This window comes from Lynx rufus, unplaced genomic scaffold (assembly GCF_022079265.1).
Source record: "Lynx rufus isolate CCGP_SWC_20201006 ecotype Redwood Valley unplaced genomic scaffold, mLynRuf1.p SCAF_2, whole genome shotgun sequence".
NCBI classification, from domain to species: Eukaryota; Metazoa; Chordata; class Mammalia; order Carnivora; family Felidae; genus Lynx; species Lynx rufus.
This window is the reverse complement of record NW_025814834.1, coordinates 202140214-202153881: the sequence shown is the minus strand read 5'-3', so window position 1 is coordinate 202153881 and position 13668 is coordinate 202140214. Positions and strand designations below refer to the sequence as shown.

The 13668-nt window shown below is 40.6% G+C and overlaps 1 protein-coding gene across 3 annotated transcripts in view; it reads left to right on the top strand.

Moving 5' to 3' along the window:
- WDTC1 (WD and tetratricopeptide repeats 1) overlaps positions 1-13668 on the top strand; it is a 65645-nt gene that overhangs the window by 32117 nt on the left and 19860 nt on the right. For 2 of the 3 annotated variants that reach the window (XM_047082469.1, XM_047082472.1), the window contains exons 4-5: positions 12916-12962; positions 13362-13473. The exons of the other annotated variant lie outside the window; for it this stretch is intronic. In XM_047082469.1, the coding sequence (XP_046938425.1) occupies positions 12916-12962; positions 13362-13473 (159 nt within the window). The remainder of the gene's footprint in view (positions 1-12915; positions 12963-13361; positions 13474-13668) is intronic. 3 annotated transcript variants of the gene reach the window in all.

Here is a 13668-nt window from a genome sequence, read left to right as displayed (position 1 = left end):
CCAGCTCTGGGACAAGGAGTGTACAAGATGAGCCTACAACATCTTAAAGCAGAAGATAAACAAAAAGTAAAAAAATATATGAAAAATGAAAGAAACATACCATTAAGGACACAGAACCTAGCTCAAAAGACATGCTACTGGCCAAATCTGTGACAATTTGAACATCAGGATGAATAGTGGCAATAATGAATTAAAACCCACTGAGTAAAAAATATCTGAGTTGGGGGGCTTAGTAGGTTGAGTGTCTGACTCTTGATTTCAGCTCAAATCATGATCCCAGGGTCATGGGATTGAGCTCTGTGTCAGGCTCCACATTGAGCGTGAGATCCTGTCTCTCTCCCTCTGTCCGTCTCCCCTAGTCATGCTCTCTCTCTCTCTCTCTCTTAAAAAAAAAATCTGAGTTTACACTAGTGAGAGAGAGAGAGAGAAGAAAGAGGGGGGGAAGAGAGACAGAGAAAAGCCCTTTATTCCAGTAGATTGCCAGTTCCTAAATGAAGAAATGATAGAGCTGGACAAATTGCCATTTTATAACCATCATACCACGTCATCCTAGTAATTAATTCAGGCAAGAATAATCAGTGAATGAAACTATTGAGTGGAAATGTGAATGGAGGACATTTATTTGCACAATGGAAAAGCATTCCCTCACAGATAACAAAAGGAAAATAGTAACATTATAGTGGAAAAACTTGTCAGATACCACCTTAAACAAGACAAATTGTACACATAAGTCACCTAATAGTGTACACTGAGGAAGATACAAGATTACTTAGGTAGTATTTCTGTCAAAATGCATTACTTAAATCTAATCATGAGAAAATAATCAGACAAATCCAAACTGTGAAACATTTCTCCAGAATAGCTTCTATCTTCTTTAAAAATGTCAATGTCATAAAAAACAAGGACTGAGGAACTGTTCCAGATTAAAAGAGACCAGGGGTGCCTGGGTGGCTCAGTTGGTTAAGCGTCCAACTTCACCTCAGGTCATGATCTCATAGCTCATGAGTTCAAGCCCTGCATCGGGCTCTGTGCTGACAGCTTGGAGCCGGGAGCCTGCTTCAGATTCTGTGTCTCCCTCTTTCTCTCTGTGCCTCCCCCGCTCATGCTCTGTCTATCTCTGTCTCTCAAAAATAAATAAACATTAAAATTTTTTTCAATAAAATAAAAAAATAAAAGAGACCAAAAAGAGGCTGACCACTGTGTCATCCCAGTGTTTGATCCTGGATTGGATCCTGGATCAGGAAAATCAAAGAGACATTATTGGAGACTTGGTGAAATTTTAATATGGACTATATACTAAATTATAGTATTATATCATTGTCAATTTTCTCAATTTTTTTTTTTTTTTAAATTTTTTTTCAACGTTTATTTATTTTTGGGACAGAGAGAGACAGAGCATGAACGGGGGAGGGGCAGAGAGAGAGGGAGACGCAGAATCGGAAACTGGCTCCAGGCTCCGAGCCATCAGCCCAGAGCCCGACGCGGGGCTCGAACTCACGGACCGCGAGATCGTGACCTGGCTGAAGTCGGACGCTTAACCGACTGCGCCACCCAGGCGCCCCTCAATTTTCTCAATTTTGATAGATGTGCTCTGGTGAAATAAAAGAATGATCTTCTTCTTAGAAATACATACTGAAGTAGTTAAGTGTGTAGGGGCCCTGAAGTCTGCAACTTTTTCTCGAATGATTCAGGAAAAAATTTGTGTGTGTGTGTGTGTGTTCATGTTTGTGTGTGTAGAGAAAGAGGAGAAGAAGGGAGAGGGAGTAAGCAAATATGGCAATATTAGCAATTAATGAATTAGGGGACAGGTATATATGCTTGTTTTTGTCCTATTGTACCTTTTTTTTTATTTTTTTATTATTTTTTTTTCCAACGTTTATTTATTTTTGGGACAGAGAGAGACAGAGCATGAACGGGGGAGGGGCAGAGAGAGAGGGAGACACAGCATCGGAAACCAGGCTCCAGGCTCTGAGCCATCAGCCCAGAGCCCGACGCGGGGCTCGAACTCACGGACCGCGAGATCGTGACCTGGCTGAAGTCGGACGCTTAACCGACTGCGCCACCCAGGCGCCCCCTATTGTACCTTTTTTATGTTTGAAATTGTTTCAAAGTAGAAAGTTAAAAATGTTCATTGAGAAAATACAAAGAACTGATGTGTTGGCAGCAACTGAGTAAGATAGGCAGAAAAGAAATTGAGATTAGAGGATTTAAATTTAATATTAACTAGGATTAATTCTAAGATGTTCTGCTATATATTTCCCTTGGACATCTTTGCTAACTCATCTTGTCTTAATGATTTTTAATGTCATAACTAGACAGGAGCCAAATATCCTGGGATTTCAGTTTATAGCCTGCAGGCCTCACTTTTGGGGGGCCACTTTCATTTTTGGTTGCATCACCAGGATCTTCTAAGGCCACTTTAAAGTTTTGTTTTTTGGGTTTTTTTTAAGTTCTATTTATTTATTTTGAGAGAGAGAAAGAGAGCACGAGCAGGGAAGAGCAGAGAGAGAGGGAGAGAATCGCAAGCAGGTTCCACACTGTCAGCACAGAGCCTGACGTGGGGCCCAAACCCATGAACTGCGAGATGATGACCTGAGCCAAGATCAAGAGCCAGATGCTTTAACTGACTGAGCCACCCAGGCACCCCCCACCTTAAAGTTTTGAACACACTTTGATCCATTCTATTTCTTTTACTTGTGGGTTTTCTTGACAATTGTGGAACATTGTTCCACACGTGGTAGACAGAGGGAGAGGAAAGGATTCTCACTTTACAAATAAGGGGAGTAAAACTGAGCATTTCCAAGGTCACAAAAGTGGTAGAAATAAGATTTATGTCAGGCCTGTCTGGCCCCACAGTTCATAATTCTTTCTGCCTCAGTCTTGTGTCTCCTTACTTACTTTTTTATTTTAAATGTTTTGTTTTTGTTTTTGTTTTTGTTTTTTTTCTGAGAGAGCGCAAGCAGGGAAGGGGGGGAGGGAGGGGACAGAGGATCTGAAGCAGGCTCCGCACTGACACCAGCAAGCCTGATGGGGGCTCAAACTCACAAACCGCAAGATCATGACCTGAGCCAAAGTCGGACGCTCAGCCACCTGAGCCACCCAGGTGCCTCATGTGTCTACTTTTTTAAAAGGGCTTAGCAGCACCTGGCTGGCTTAGTTGGTAGAATGTGTGACTCTTGATCACAGCGTCGTGAGGTTAAGCCCCATGGTGGGGATATAGCTTACTTTAAAAAGATAGGTAGATGATAGATAGATAGATAGATAGATAGATAGATCGATAGATAGATAGATAATAGATAGATTTAACAAATAGTTCTTGGCTTGGTGGATTTATTTTCTTGCTTTATTAATTTTCTTAATATTTTCCTTAAATAAGTTACAAACATGTATCTCACCTTCATGGTCTGGCTTGATTGCTTTTCTGTTTCTGTTTTGTTTCTTACATGATTTGAGCATAAATTCACTAGAAACAAATCATATCAAATTAGATTGGTTTTTTTTTAATATAGTTAGGAGACCAGGGAAGTTTCATAACATAACCTTATTCTAACAAAGACTTGTTAGGGTTTTTTTACAGTGTTGTCTTTGAGAAGTAAGTTGTATGCCAACTTTATTAGTTACCCACAAAGAAAAAGATGGAAGTAAGACCTGACTTTGGGAGAGATTTCAAGGAATATCCTTTATTATTTTTAATGTTTATTTAGTTTGGAGAGAGAGCACACATATGAGCTGGGGAGGGGCAGGGAGAGGGAGACAGAGGATCCGAAGCAGGGTCTACACTGTCAGTGCACAGCCCAATGCAGGGCTTGAACTCACAAACCGTGAGATCATGACCTGAGCCCAAGTCAGATGCTTAACTGAGCCACCCAGGCACCCTCAAAGAATACACTTTAGATCAGGGGTTAGCAAATTATGGCCTGTGGGCCAAATGCAGCTTGCCGCTAGTTTGTAGGCTTGTTTTTAGTTTATTTTTTATTTTATCGAAGGTTACAGTTCATTGGGGTTTTTTTTCTTTTAGTATATTCGCAAAGTTGTGCAACTATTGGGGTACCCAGGTGGCTCAGTCAGTTAAGCATCAGACTCTTGATTTTAGCTCAAGTCACAATCTCATGGGTTCATGGGATAGAGTCCCGCGTTGGGCTTTGTGCTGACAGCGTGGATCCTGCTTGGCATTCTCTCTTTCTCCCTCTCTCTCTGCCCCTTGTCTGTGCACTCTCTCTCTCTCTCAAAAATAAGTAAATAGAAACTTTTAAAAAAAGTTGTGCAACTATCACCACTATAAAATTCAAGACATTTTTATCACCCCCAAAGGAAACCTTTTACCCATATTAGCAGTTATTCCACATCCCTGGCAGCCATTAGTCTACTTTCTGCGTCTGTGGATTTTCTTATTCTGGACATCTTACAAAAATTGAATCATACAATATATGGCTTTTGTGTATGTGGTTTCTTTCACTTAACATGATGTTTTCAAGATTCCTCCATGTTGTGGCATGAATCAGGACTTCATTCCTTTTTATGGCCAAATAACCTTCCATTATATGGACATACCACATTTTGTTTATGCATTCGTAGTTGGTAGACATTTTGGTTGTTTCCACTTTTTGTCTATTATGAATAATGCTGCTGTGAACATTTGTGTACAAGATTTTGTGTGGGTGTACATTTTTAGTTTTCTCATGGATCATACGGTTTTTGTTTATCTTTATGTTTAATTGTTTAAGGAACTATCAAACTCTCAAAGTGGCAGCATCATTTTACATTCCCAGCAGAAATGTGTGAGGATTCTGGTTTCTTCATATCCTCACCAAAACTTACCCGTCTTTTTTGTAATAACCATCCTATTGGATGTAATGTGGTATTTCATTGTGGTTTGATTTGCATTTCCCTAATGACTAATGATTTTGAACATCTTTTCATGTGCTTATTGGCCATTTGAATATTTTATTTGGAGAAATGTCTATTCAGATCCTTTGCCCATTTCTTAATTGAATTTTTTTTGTCTTTTTATTGTTGAGCTGTAAAAATTCTTTATATATCCTGGATACTGGACCCTTATCAGATATGTGATTTAAAATGTTTTCTCCCATTTGGGGGTTGTCTTTTCACTTTTTTGATAGTGACTTTGACACACAAAAGTTTTTAATTTTAATGAAGCCCAAATTATTTTTTTCCCTTTTATCACTTGTGCTTTTGGTGTCATGTTTAAGAAACCATTAGTCATCATTTACAGCGCGCACACACACACACACACACACACAAAAGGAAGAAAAGAAATAATTGCTTAATCGAGAGTCACAAAGATTTATACCCATGTTTCCTTCTAAGAGTTTCATACTTTTAGATCTCATATGTAGGTCCTTGATCCATTTTGAGTTATTTTTTGTATATGATGTGATGTAGGGGTCCAACTTCATTCTTTTGCATGTGGATGTGCAAGCTGGTATCCTCAAAAATCCTTTAAGCTTGTTCCTAAAGCCTGATGCTCCTATCTTCTAGGTTTTGGGGTATTTCTCTCCTTTATTATGGTAGATCTTTGTCTCATGTTGCCATGGAAATGGACCTGTTTTTGTTTATCTTCCAGTTTATTCCCTTCTCTCTCAGTACCCTATATGTAATGGGTATTGAATAAATGAATTTTCTGTTTGGTCATAGTTTAGGGTAGCAACTTAATAGCTGCAGAAATAAACCCTTTTGGAAAAGTAAGTAGATAGGAGAGAATCCAGTTGTTCAAGGTGTGTACCCATGTGAGTATCCTAGCTGTGTGGGAGGGGTCTTTGAAAGTAGCATCTGGAAGGTACACACACAGATTGGTGAGAGAATATACCTGAGGACTAGTTCCAGGGATGGGAGCCAGCATTTACCCAAGTGTGCTTGCATGTATTATACCACGTGATTTTCACAATGATCTTGTCAGGTTTACATTATCATCATCCCCATCTCCAAATGAAAACTCAGAGGTTCTGGGAATCTTAAGTGACTACCCATATACCTAGGAAGAGGTCAAGCCAGAGTTGAACCCAGACAACTCTTTCACTTTACAATTCTGATTCTCACTAACCAGTCTCAGCTTCTTGTAAAAAGTAAATTTAGACAAAAGGCTCCCTAGTCCTTTTGGCTATACCAGTATACACACTGATTTGCAGACTTCCTAGCTCTTTGCTTCTCTCTCTTTTTTTTATTATTCCCATGTATGGTGGGTCCCATTTTTTTCCCTCTAGAACTGAATGACTAGAATGACTTTTATTATTTTTCCCCTGTGGATCCCACATCTTGATAGATTGCTGTCTACTAACTTGTATTTATTAATAATGTTTTCCATTTAAGTACACTTTGCCACACCACGACTGCTCATCAGGCTCCTAAGTAGCATGGGCTGTATCTAGCATTACAACACAGATTTTATATATTTCCAGCCAAATGCAAAAAATAAAAATAAAAAACATGACATTATGCCTACTCTGGGCTGACCAGTCACCTGTAAATGTTCTTTTCCCACTGGAATTTTAAAATACATCAACTCACCAAATTTGGAACTAACCTAAATGTACAACACTAAGGTAGAGGTGAATACAGTTTAACTTTTGGAGGAATATTCTATAGCCATTTGAAGTGATGCTTATGAGGAGTTTATAATAACATGGGGAAAGGCTAATGTTATATATTTAGTGTAGAGGAAGAGAAAACAAAACTCATCAGCTCTGTGAGGACAGGAGACGCGTCTGTCTGACTCAGTTATGTCTCTCTGAGCCCGGTATAATACTGGCAGGCACATAGCAAGCATTTAAGTTTTAGGAGAGACAGTTTAGAATTTAAAAAGGCAGTCTAACATCATGGTTAACAGCCGAGTTCTGGAATCTGTCAGACATGGGTTCATCGTTTGGCTACACTATTTATACAATATGGGGTCGGGTATTAACCTTTTCCTCCTCTGAAAAATGAGAATAGTAATGATGTTTCCATCATAAGACAGTTGTAAAAATTAAAATTATATATGAAGGGCACAATAGTGTCCCTGGTACATGGTGAGATAGTGCTCAGTATATATCAGCTGCTACTATTGCTATTATTATTATTACCTTTTTTCTCTCTTTATTGATGTATGCTTTACACAAAAATAAAGTGCATAGGTCTCAAGTATTGAGTTAAATAAGTTTGACACTTGTGTAACAACCATCTGTAACGAGTTAGAAAATACCATCACTGGAGCACCTGGGTGGCTCTGCTCAGTCAGTTGAGAGTCCAACTTTGGCTCAGGTCATGATCTCACAGTTCATGGGTTCTAGCCCCATATCGAGCTCTGTGCTGACAGCTCTGTCTCTCTCTCTCTCTCTCTCTCTCTCTCTCTCTCTCTCTCTCTCTCTCTTAAATATAAACATTTTTTAAAAATTATATTAAAAAAAAAAAGAAAGTACCATCATGGTAGAAAGTTCTCACTGTACCCTTTCCAGTCAACCCTCCTACCTCAGAACAACCACCTTGTGGCTTTTGTCTTCAAAGATTAGTTTTGCTTATTCTGAGGCTTACTGTAAATGGAATTAGATAGTATATTTTTGTATGTGTTTGGCTTCTCTTGCTTAGCATAATGGTTTTTGAGTTTCATCCATGTTGTTGCATGTATCTGCGGTCCGTTCCTTTTTATTGCTGAGTAGTACTCCATTGTGTGGATAGACTACATTTTATTGATCCATTTTCCTGTTGATGACCATTTGGGTTATTTCCAGTTTGGAGCCTTTGTTTTTTAAATTTTGAGATTTTTTTTAAAAATAATAACATCTTTTTTTTTTAAAGTAATTTAAGTAATCTCTATACTCAATGTGGGGTTTGAACTCACAGCTCTGAGATCAAGAGTCACATACTCTACTGACAGAGCCAGCCAGCTGCCTCTGGAGCTTTCAAAACTAAAGCATCTATGGATATTCTTATGTCAGTCTTTATGTGGACAAATGTTTTAATTTCTTTCAAGTGATTACCTAGGAATGGAATTGCTAGGTCATAGGGTAAATATAAGCTTAACTTTACATGAAACTGCCAGTCTTTAAGGTGATGGTAGCAATGAGATTTTTTTTTTTTTAATTTTAGAAAGAGCACAAGCAGTGGGGAGGGGCAGAGGGAGAATGCAGGAGAATCCCAAGCAGGCTCCACACTTCAGAGCGGAGCCTGACACGAGGCTTGATCCCACGAACCTGGGATCATGACTTGAGCCAACATCAAGAGTCAGACACTCAACTGACTGAGCCACCGAGGTGCCCCGAGATCTCTTCTTAATACAGGCAGTAATAAACATGGTATCTGAGGTAGTCCAGCATAGAGAAATACTTTGGAGTTATATTGACCTGGGTTCCCATCTGGGCTTTGGTATTTATAATTTGTGCAACCCTGGGTGAGTTATCTCTGAGACTTGGTCTTACCTGTGAAAAGGGAGTAATAATGAGATTGTGTATACTACTAACTAGCATTCTACCTCGTAGTGGCATACCAAGGTGGGGACTGCAATGCAGGCTATAAGGGGTACATAGTTTGTAAAGAATTTTAAAGCAGTAATAAAACCCACTAAAAGTCCATTTGCTTTTATCATCATTATGCACCTAAAATTCTGAGCAGTGTCAGTGATAAAATACTTCTTTCTGCCTCCTCCTCCTCCTCTTATACACCATGCTACTCAGCAAATTATAGGGACTTACAACAAATAGTAATTGTAATCAATATTTAACAAAATTAAGCAGGATCTAAAAGGTTGGAACTTAAGTGAGATTTAAAAGTTTTATTACAGGTTCTATCTCTGTGCACTTTCTGTTTCCTCTAGGTCCCCAGTGTGCAAAGCTTACCTTAAACAGCAGTATTTCCAAGGGTCCAGGGAGGCACACAAAGGTCTATTCCTCTCTAGGAGTCATCTCTAAACATCCTTGCTCCCAGTTTCTTAAAAGTTTAAGGTTTTCTCTCTTCATTTTTTACCCACTTTTTAATTCTGATAGATCATAGGCATATTTCCTTCCATTGTATTTTACAATGTAATTATAGATTGTGACCCAATATCTAAGCCAGTCTTAGTTATCAAGGCCAAAGTAACCCCCCCTTAGTCTGCTCCCTATTAAGTAGCTTCCCAAACATGTGTTCTAACTTATAAAGCTCTTTATTAATATTTTTTGTCAATAGTTACTTTGTATTTTTGTTAGAATCTGGTTTGAGCTTTTTCTCTATACTCTCTTCAACTTACCTACCTCTAAACTAGCTTCTACCATGTGGAAATTAGTCATAAGTATCATATTTGTCTACTGTGGCCTCTGTCTTCCATACTTTGGATGGATTACTGATTTGCGGACAAGACAATAATTCTAGAAGCATTCATCCATTTTCTCAGACAATACGTAAGAGCTCAGGCTCTCAAGTTAAAATCCTGCTTCATGTCACCACTGTTAGCGGTGCCACACTTGGCAGGTCCAATATGTGCGGGGTTTTGTTTATTTTTACACACTAAGCAATTCTCCAACACCTAATGGGTGCCCTACAATTTAACTCAATTCTGACACTATCAATCTGGAGACAGCATTACATTGTACAGGCTAAGGGTTTAGTCCTATGACTGCCCTGCCACCCCCTACACCCCCCACTTCAGACACCAATCACAAGTCCATGTTGTCACCTGTGCTTCTGACCAACCATCTGTAGATTGGAGGGTCCAACAACCTCTTCCTTGGATTTGATTAATTTGCTAGAATGGCTCACAGAACTCAAACATATTTTACTTACTAGACTACCCATTTATTCTAAAAGAATATAGTTCAGGAACAGCCCAGATAGAAGAGATACCTAAACAGTATGTAGGAAGGGGCACAGAGCTTCCATGCCCTCTTGGAGTGTACTGCTCTCGCCCAAATCTCCACATGTTTCCTAATGCATAAGCTCTCTGAACCTCTTCTTTTGGGTTTTTGTGGAGGCTTCAATAGATAGGCACAATTGACTAAATCATTGGCTATTGGTGAACTATTCAACCTCCAGCCCCTTTCCCCTCCCCAGAGGTCAGGAGGGTGGGACTGAAAGTTCTAACCCTCCAGTCATATGGTTGGTTCCTTTAGCAACTTGACCCCATCCTTAGGCACTTTCCAAAAATCACTTCATTAACATAAACTCAGGTGTTGTTGAAAGGGGTTTGTTACGGATATCAAGACATCTTTTTCACTCTTATCACTTAGGAAATTCCAAGGTCTTTAGGGGTTCAGATATGGGAAGAAGACCAATTACATATTTCTTATTATAAATTACAGTATCACAGCAGGTTACCGAATCTCTCTCAGTGCTGTCTTTCTTATATGTGAAATGAGTAGTGATACCTGTTTCTTAAACAAGACAAGAGATATAGAGTGCTGGATTAGTGTCCTATTGCTGCCATAACAAGTTACCACAGACTTAATGGCTCAAAACGACACAAATTTATTATCTCACAGTTCTGTGGATCAGAAGTCTGACCTGGGTTTCACCAAGCTAAAAGCAAGATCTGGACAGGGCTGTGTTCCTCCTGGAGGCTGTAGGGTAGAATTCGTTTCTTTGCAATTCCCAACTTCTAGAGGCTACTGCATTTCTTGACCCGTAATCCCCTTCTTCCATCTTCAAAGCCAGCAATAACAAGACAAATCCCTTTCACACCTACATCTCTCCAGTTCTCTGCAGCCAGGAAAGGTTCTGTGATTTTAAGAACTTACATGATCATAATGGGGCCACCTGGATAATCTAGAATACTCTCCCTGTCTCAAGGACCTTAACCTTAATCACATCTGCAAAGTCTCCTTGGCCACCAAACATCACATATTCATAGGTTGCAGAGGATCAGGACACAGACATCTGGGGGCCATTTTTCTGGCTACCACAAGTACTTAGCACTGTGTCCAGCTCTTTGTAAGCTCTCAGTAAGTGGCAATCATTCAAAGCTCTTGGTATTGCAAGGGAGATTGCAAGCTATAAATGTGACACCCCCGCCCTCACCACCACCACCCCCTCACCACCACCACCCCCTCACCACCACCACCCCGGCCCAGGCACAAGTAATTTACATCCTGGTGAGAAAATGAAAGAGCTGAGGACAGAAATGATTCTGACCCTAAAAGAGTGATCAGAGCCATGTGTGGGGTTTCAACCAAGTGCCATGGGAGAGTGAGAGGCTCAGGTCAACAAGTAGTCTGACAAGTCTGAACAGAGTGAATGCACGTTAAGTGCAGAACCTGGAAAGAAATGTGGTTCAACCTGGCTAAGAATCTTTATAGGACAAAGGGTAAGAGGGAAGGAGAAGGCAGAGGAAAAGCCGTTCTAACTAGACAGTTGGGGAATTAGATTTGTTCATATCTCTCGATTCTTCCCACTAGTCTCACTGGACTCATTTGTTCATTCAGACAACTGATATATGCCGGGCTCTGTATCTGACCTTGAGGATGCAGTGAATATAAGACACAAAGCCTGCTTTCTCGGGGCTCAGTCTGGTGAAGCAGACTACCATGTCAACACAGAGTCATAATCCAGTGTGACAGTAGGAGCCCACAGGAAGGGTATGCCTCCTTCCCAAATTTACAGGATAGGAAAAGCACCTTGAAGAAAGTGCCTATAAACTGAGACCTGAAGAATGAGTTGGGAGTTTATCAGCATGTTTTGGGCCACAAGTAACAGCCCAAGTCAAATGACCTTGAACAGTAAAGAACTGATTGTCTCGCTTAACTGGAAGTCCATAAGTAGAGTAGGCATTAGTATCGGTCACTCCTCTGTGTATTGACCTCACTCTCAGGCTGGCTTCCCTTGTGGTGGCAATTCCAAGTGTCACATTGGTATACCCAAAATCTGAAAGAAGAAAGGTATCTCTTTCATAGACTGTCTCCTGAGAATGAGAAAACTCCTTTTCAGGAAGCCTCCCAGCCACTGTGCCCCCTGCATCTGATTGGGGTCACAGGCTTATTTCTGAGCCAATCCCTGTGCCCAAGTAAATGCCACGTCCAATTTGGCTTATGCCTAAGTTCCTAAACCTATCAGTGTGTCAAGGACAATGGATTTACACTTGCTGAAACCCATGGTCTAATTTGGAACATAGAGATAAATAAATGAAAATCTAGGTATCATTAGGAATGAAGGAGGGTGAGAGAACAGAAACCAGTATATAGGAATGCCTAGTGACTTGCTCTTTCCTTCCCCCATGTAAGACTTGGTTCTGCCACTTTATACCTTCTGCTTTTCATGGATTCTGTTTCCTCATAGCTCTAGCTTTGCCATGGTTTCTCTCTGTGTATGCTTTCAACCTCAGTATCTATTGATAACTGCCTCACTCTCTCCATGTTTCTCATTTCACATCCCCAAGCTCAAGACTCTGGCCCAGTTAACCTTACTATACCAGGCTCTACCTACTTGAAGTAAGCTCCAGAAGATCGGGGACTTTGTTTTGTATACTGCTGTATCCCCAGTGTCCGAACGGCACCTGGTATGCAATGGGTGCTTGATAAATTAAGTATATGCCAAATGAATGAAAGATCAACTTTCTAGTTAATTGGCTTCCTTTGGGTTAGATATTCTCTGGGCAAATTTTCTGTGGCTGAGGGGATGTCCCTTGAAGGGACAGTGGTAGGAGCAGAGATTTGTTTGGATCTCACTTCTACTACTTACTTTCATCTGAACTTCAGTTTACTTTTCTGCAAAATAGGATCAATGAAACCTGCCCTTTAGGGCTCAGTTGTTCAGTATCAAGTGAGATCATAATATGAAAGTACTTTATATATTGTAAGATACCAGGCAGTTTAATTCAATTCTGGTCACTCACATGCACCTGGAAAACACTGATGATGGAAAGGCTGGTTCACCTGTTCAGTTCCACTTCTCAGTATTGAGTTCCCCAAGAGAACCTCTAACTGGCTGTCTTCTTGTCCCTTTCCATTTACTCCCCAGGGTCACTCAGGGTGTGTCAACTGTCTGGAGTGGAACGAGAAAGGAGAGTGAGTATGAACTAGAGTACCGAATAGGGTGCTAGAGAGGGGAGTGGAGAGGCTGGGAGAGGGGACTTTCCTCCTTCTTGGTAGATCTAGGGAAAAGAGACTACTGCTCGTTTCTGTGCAGTGAAGTTTAGTCCACCACTATCAACGCACTGTTGAACAATAAATTGGATGACCATCCAAACCCTGTGTTTTTGATAATCTAATTTGTTTAAAGAATAATGAGAAATCTTTAGGACAAAGTAGAAGAGAATCAACTGATGGTTACAAGATATGCTTGAATTCTGTGACATCTCCTGTTCCTCACGCTCTGTGTGGCCTCACTCCCTATCAGTGGGGAACGTGGGGTTTGGGGGGGCGGGGCCGGAAGGGGAGAGGTAGAACCCCTTATTCTGCTTGCAGCTTGCTGGCCTCTGGTTCCGATGACCAGCACACAATTGTGTGGGACCCGCTGCACCACAAGAAGCTGCTCTCCATGCACACAGGACACACTGCAAATATCTTCTCTGTCAAGGTGAGCAGGATAAGGCACAGAGCAAGTGAAAGGCATGCATGACTGGTCTGCGTGCATGGTTGTATCTGCACATATGTGTTCCATGTACTCCCTGGGGTTGCAGACACCTTTGTGATCTGAGTATCTGATGGTGATTCCTGAAACCCCATCTCTTTTCCGTGTTCTGCTTCCTCACTTATAGCATCTAGGCCAGCT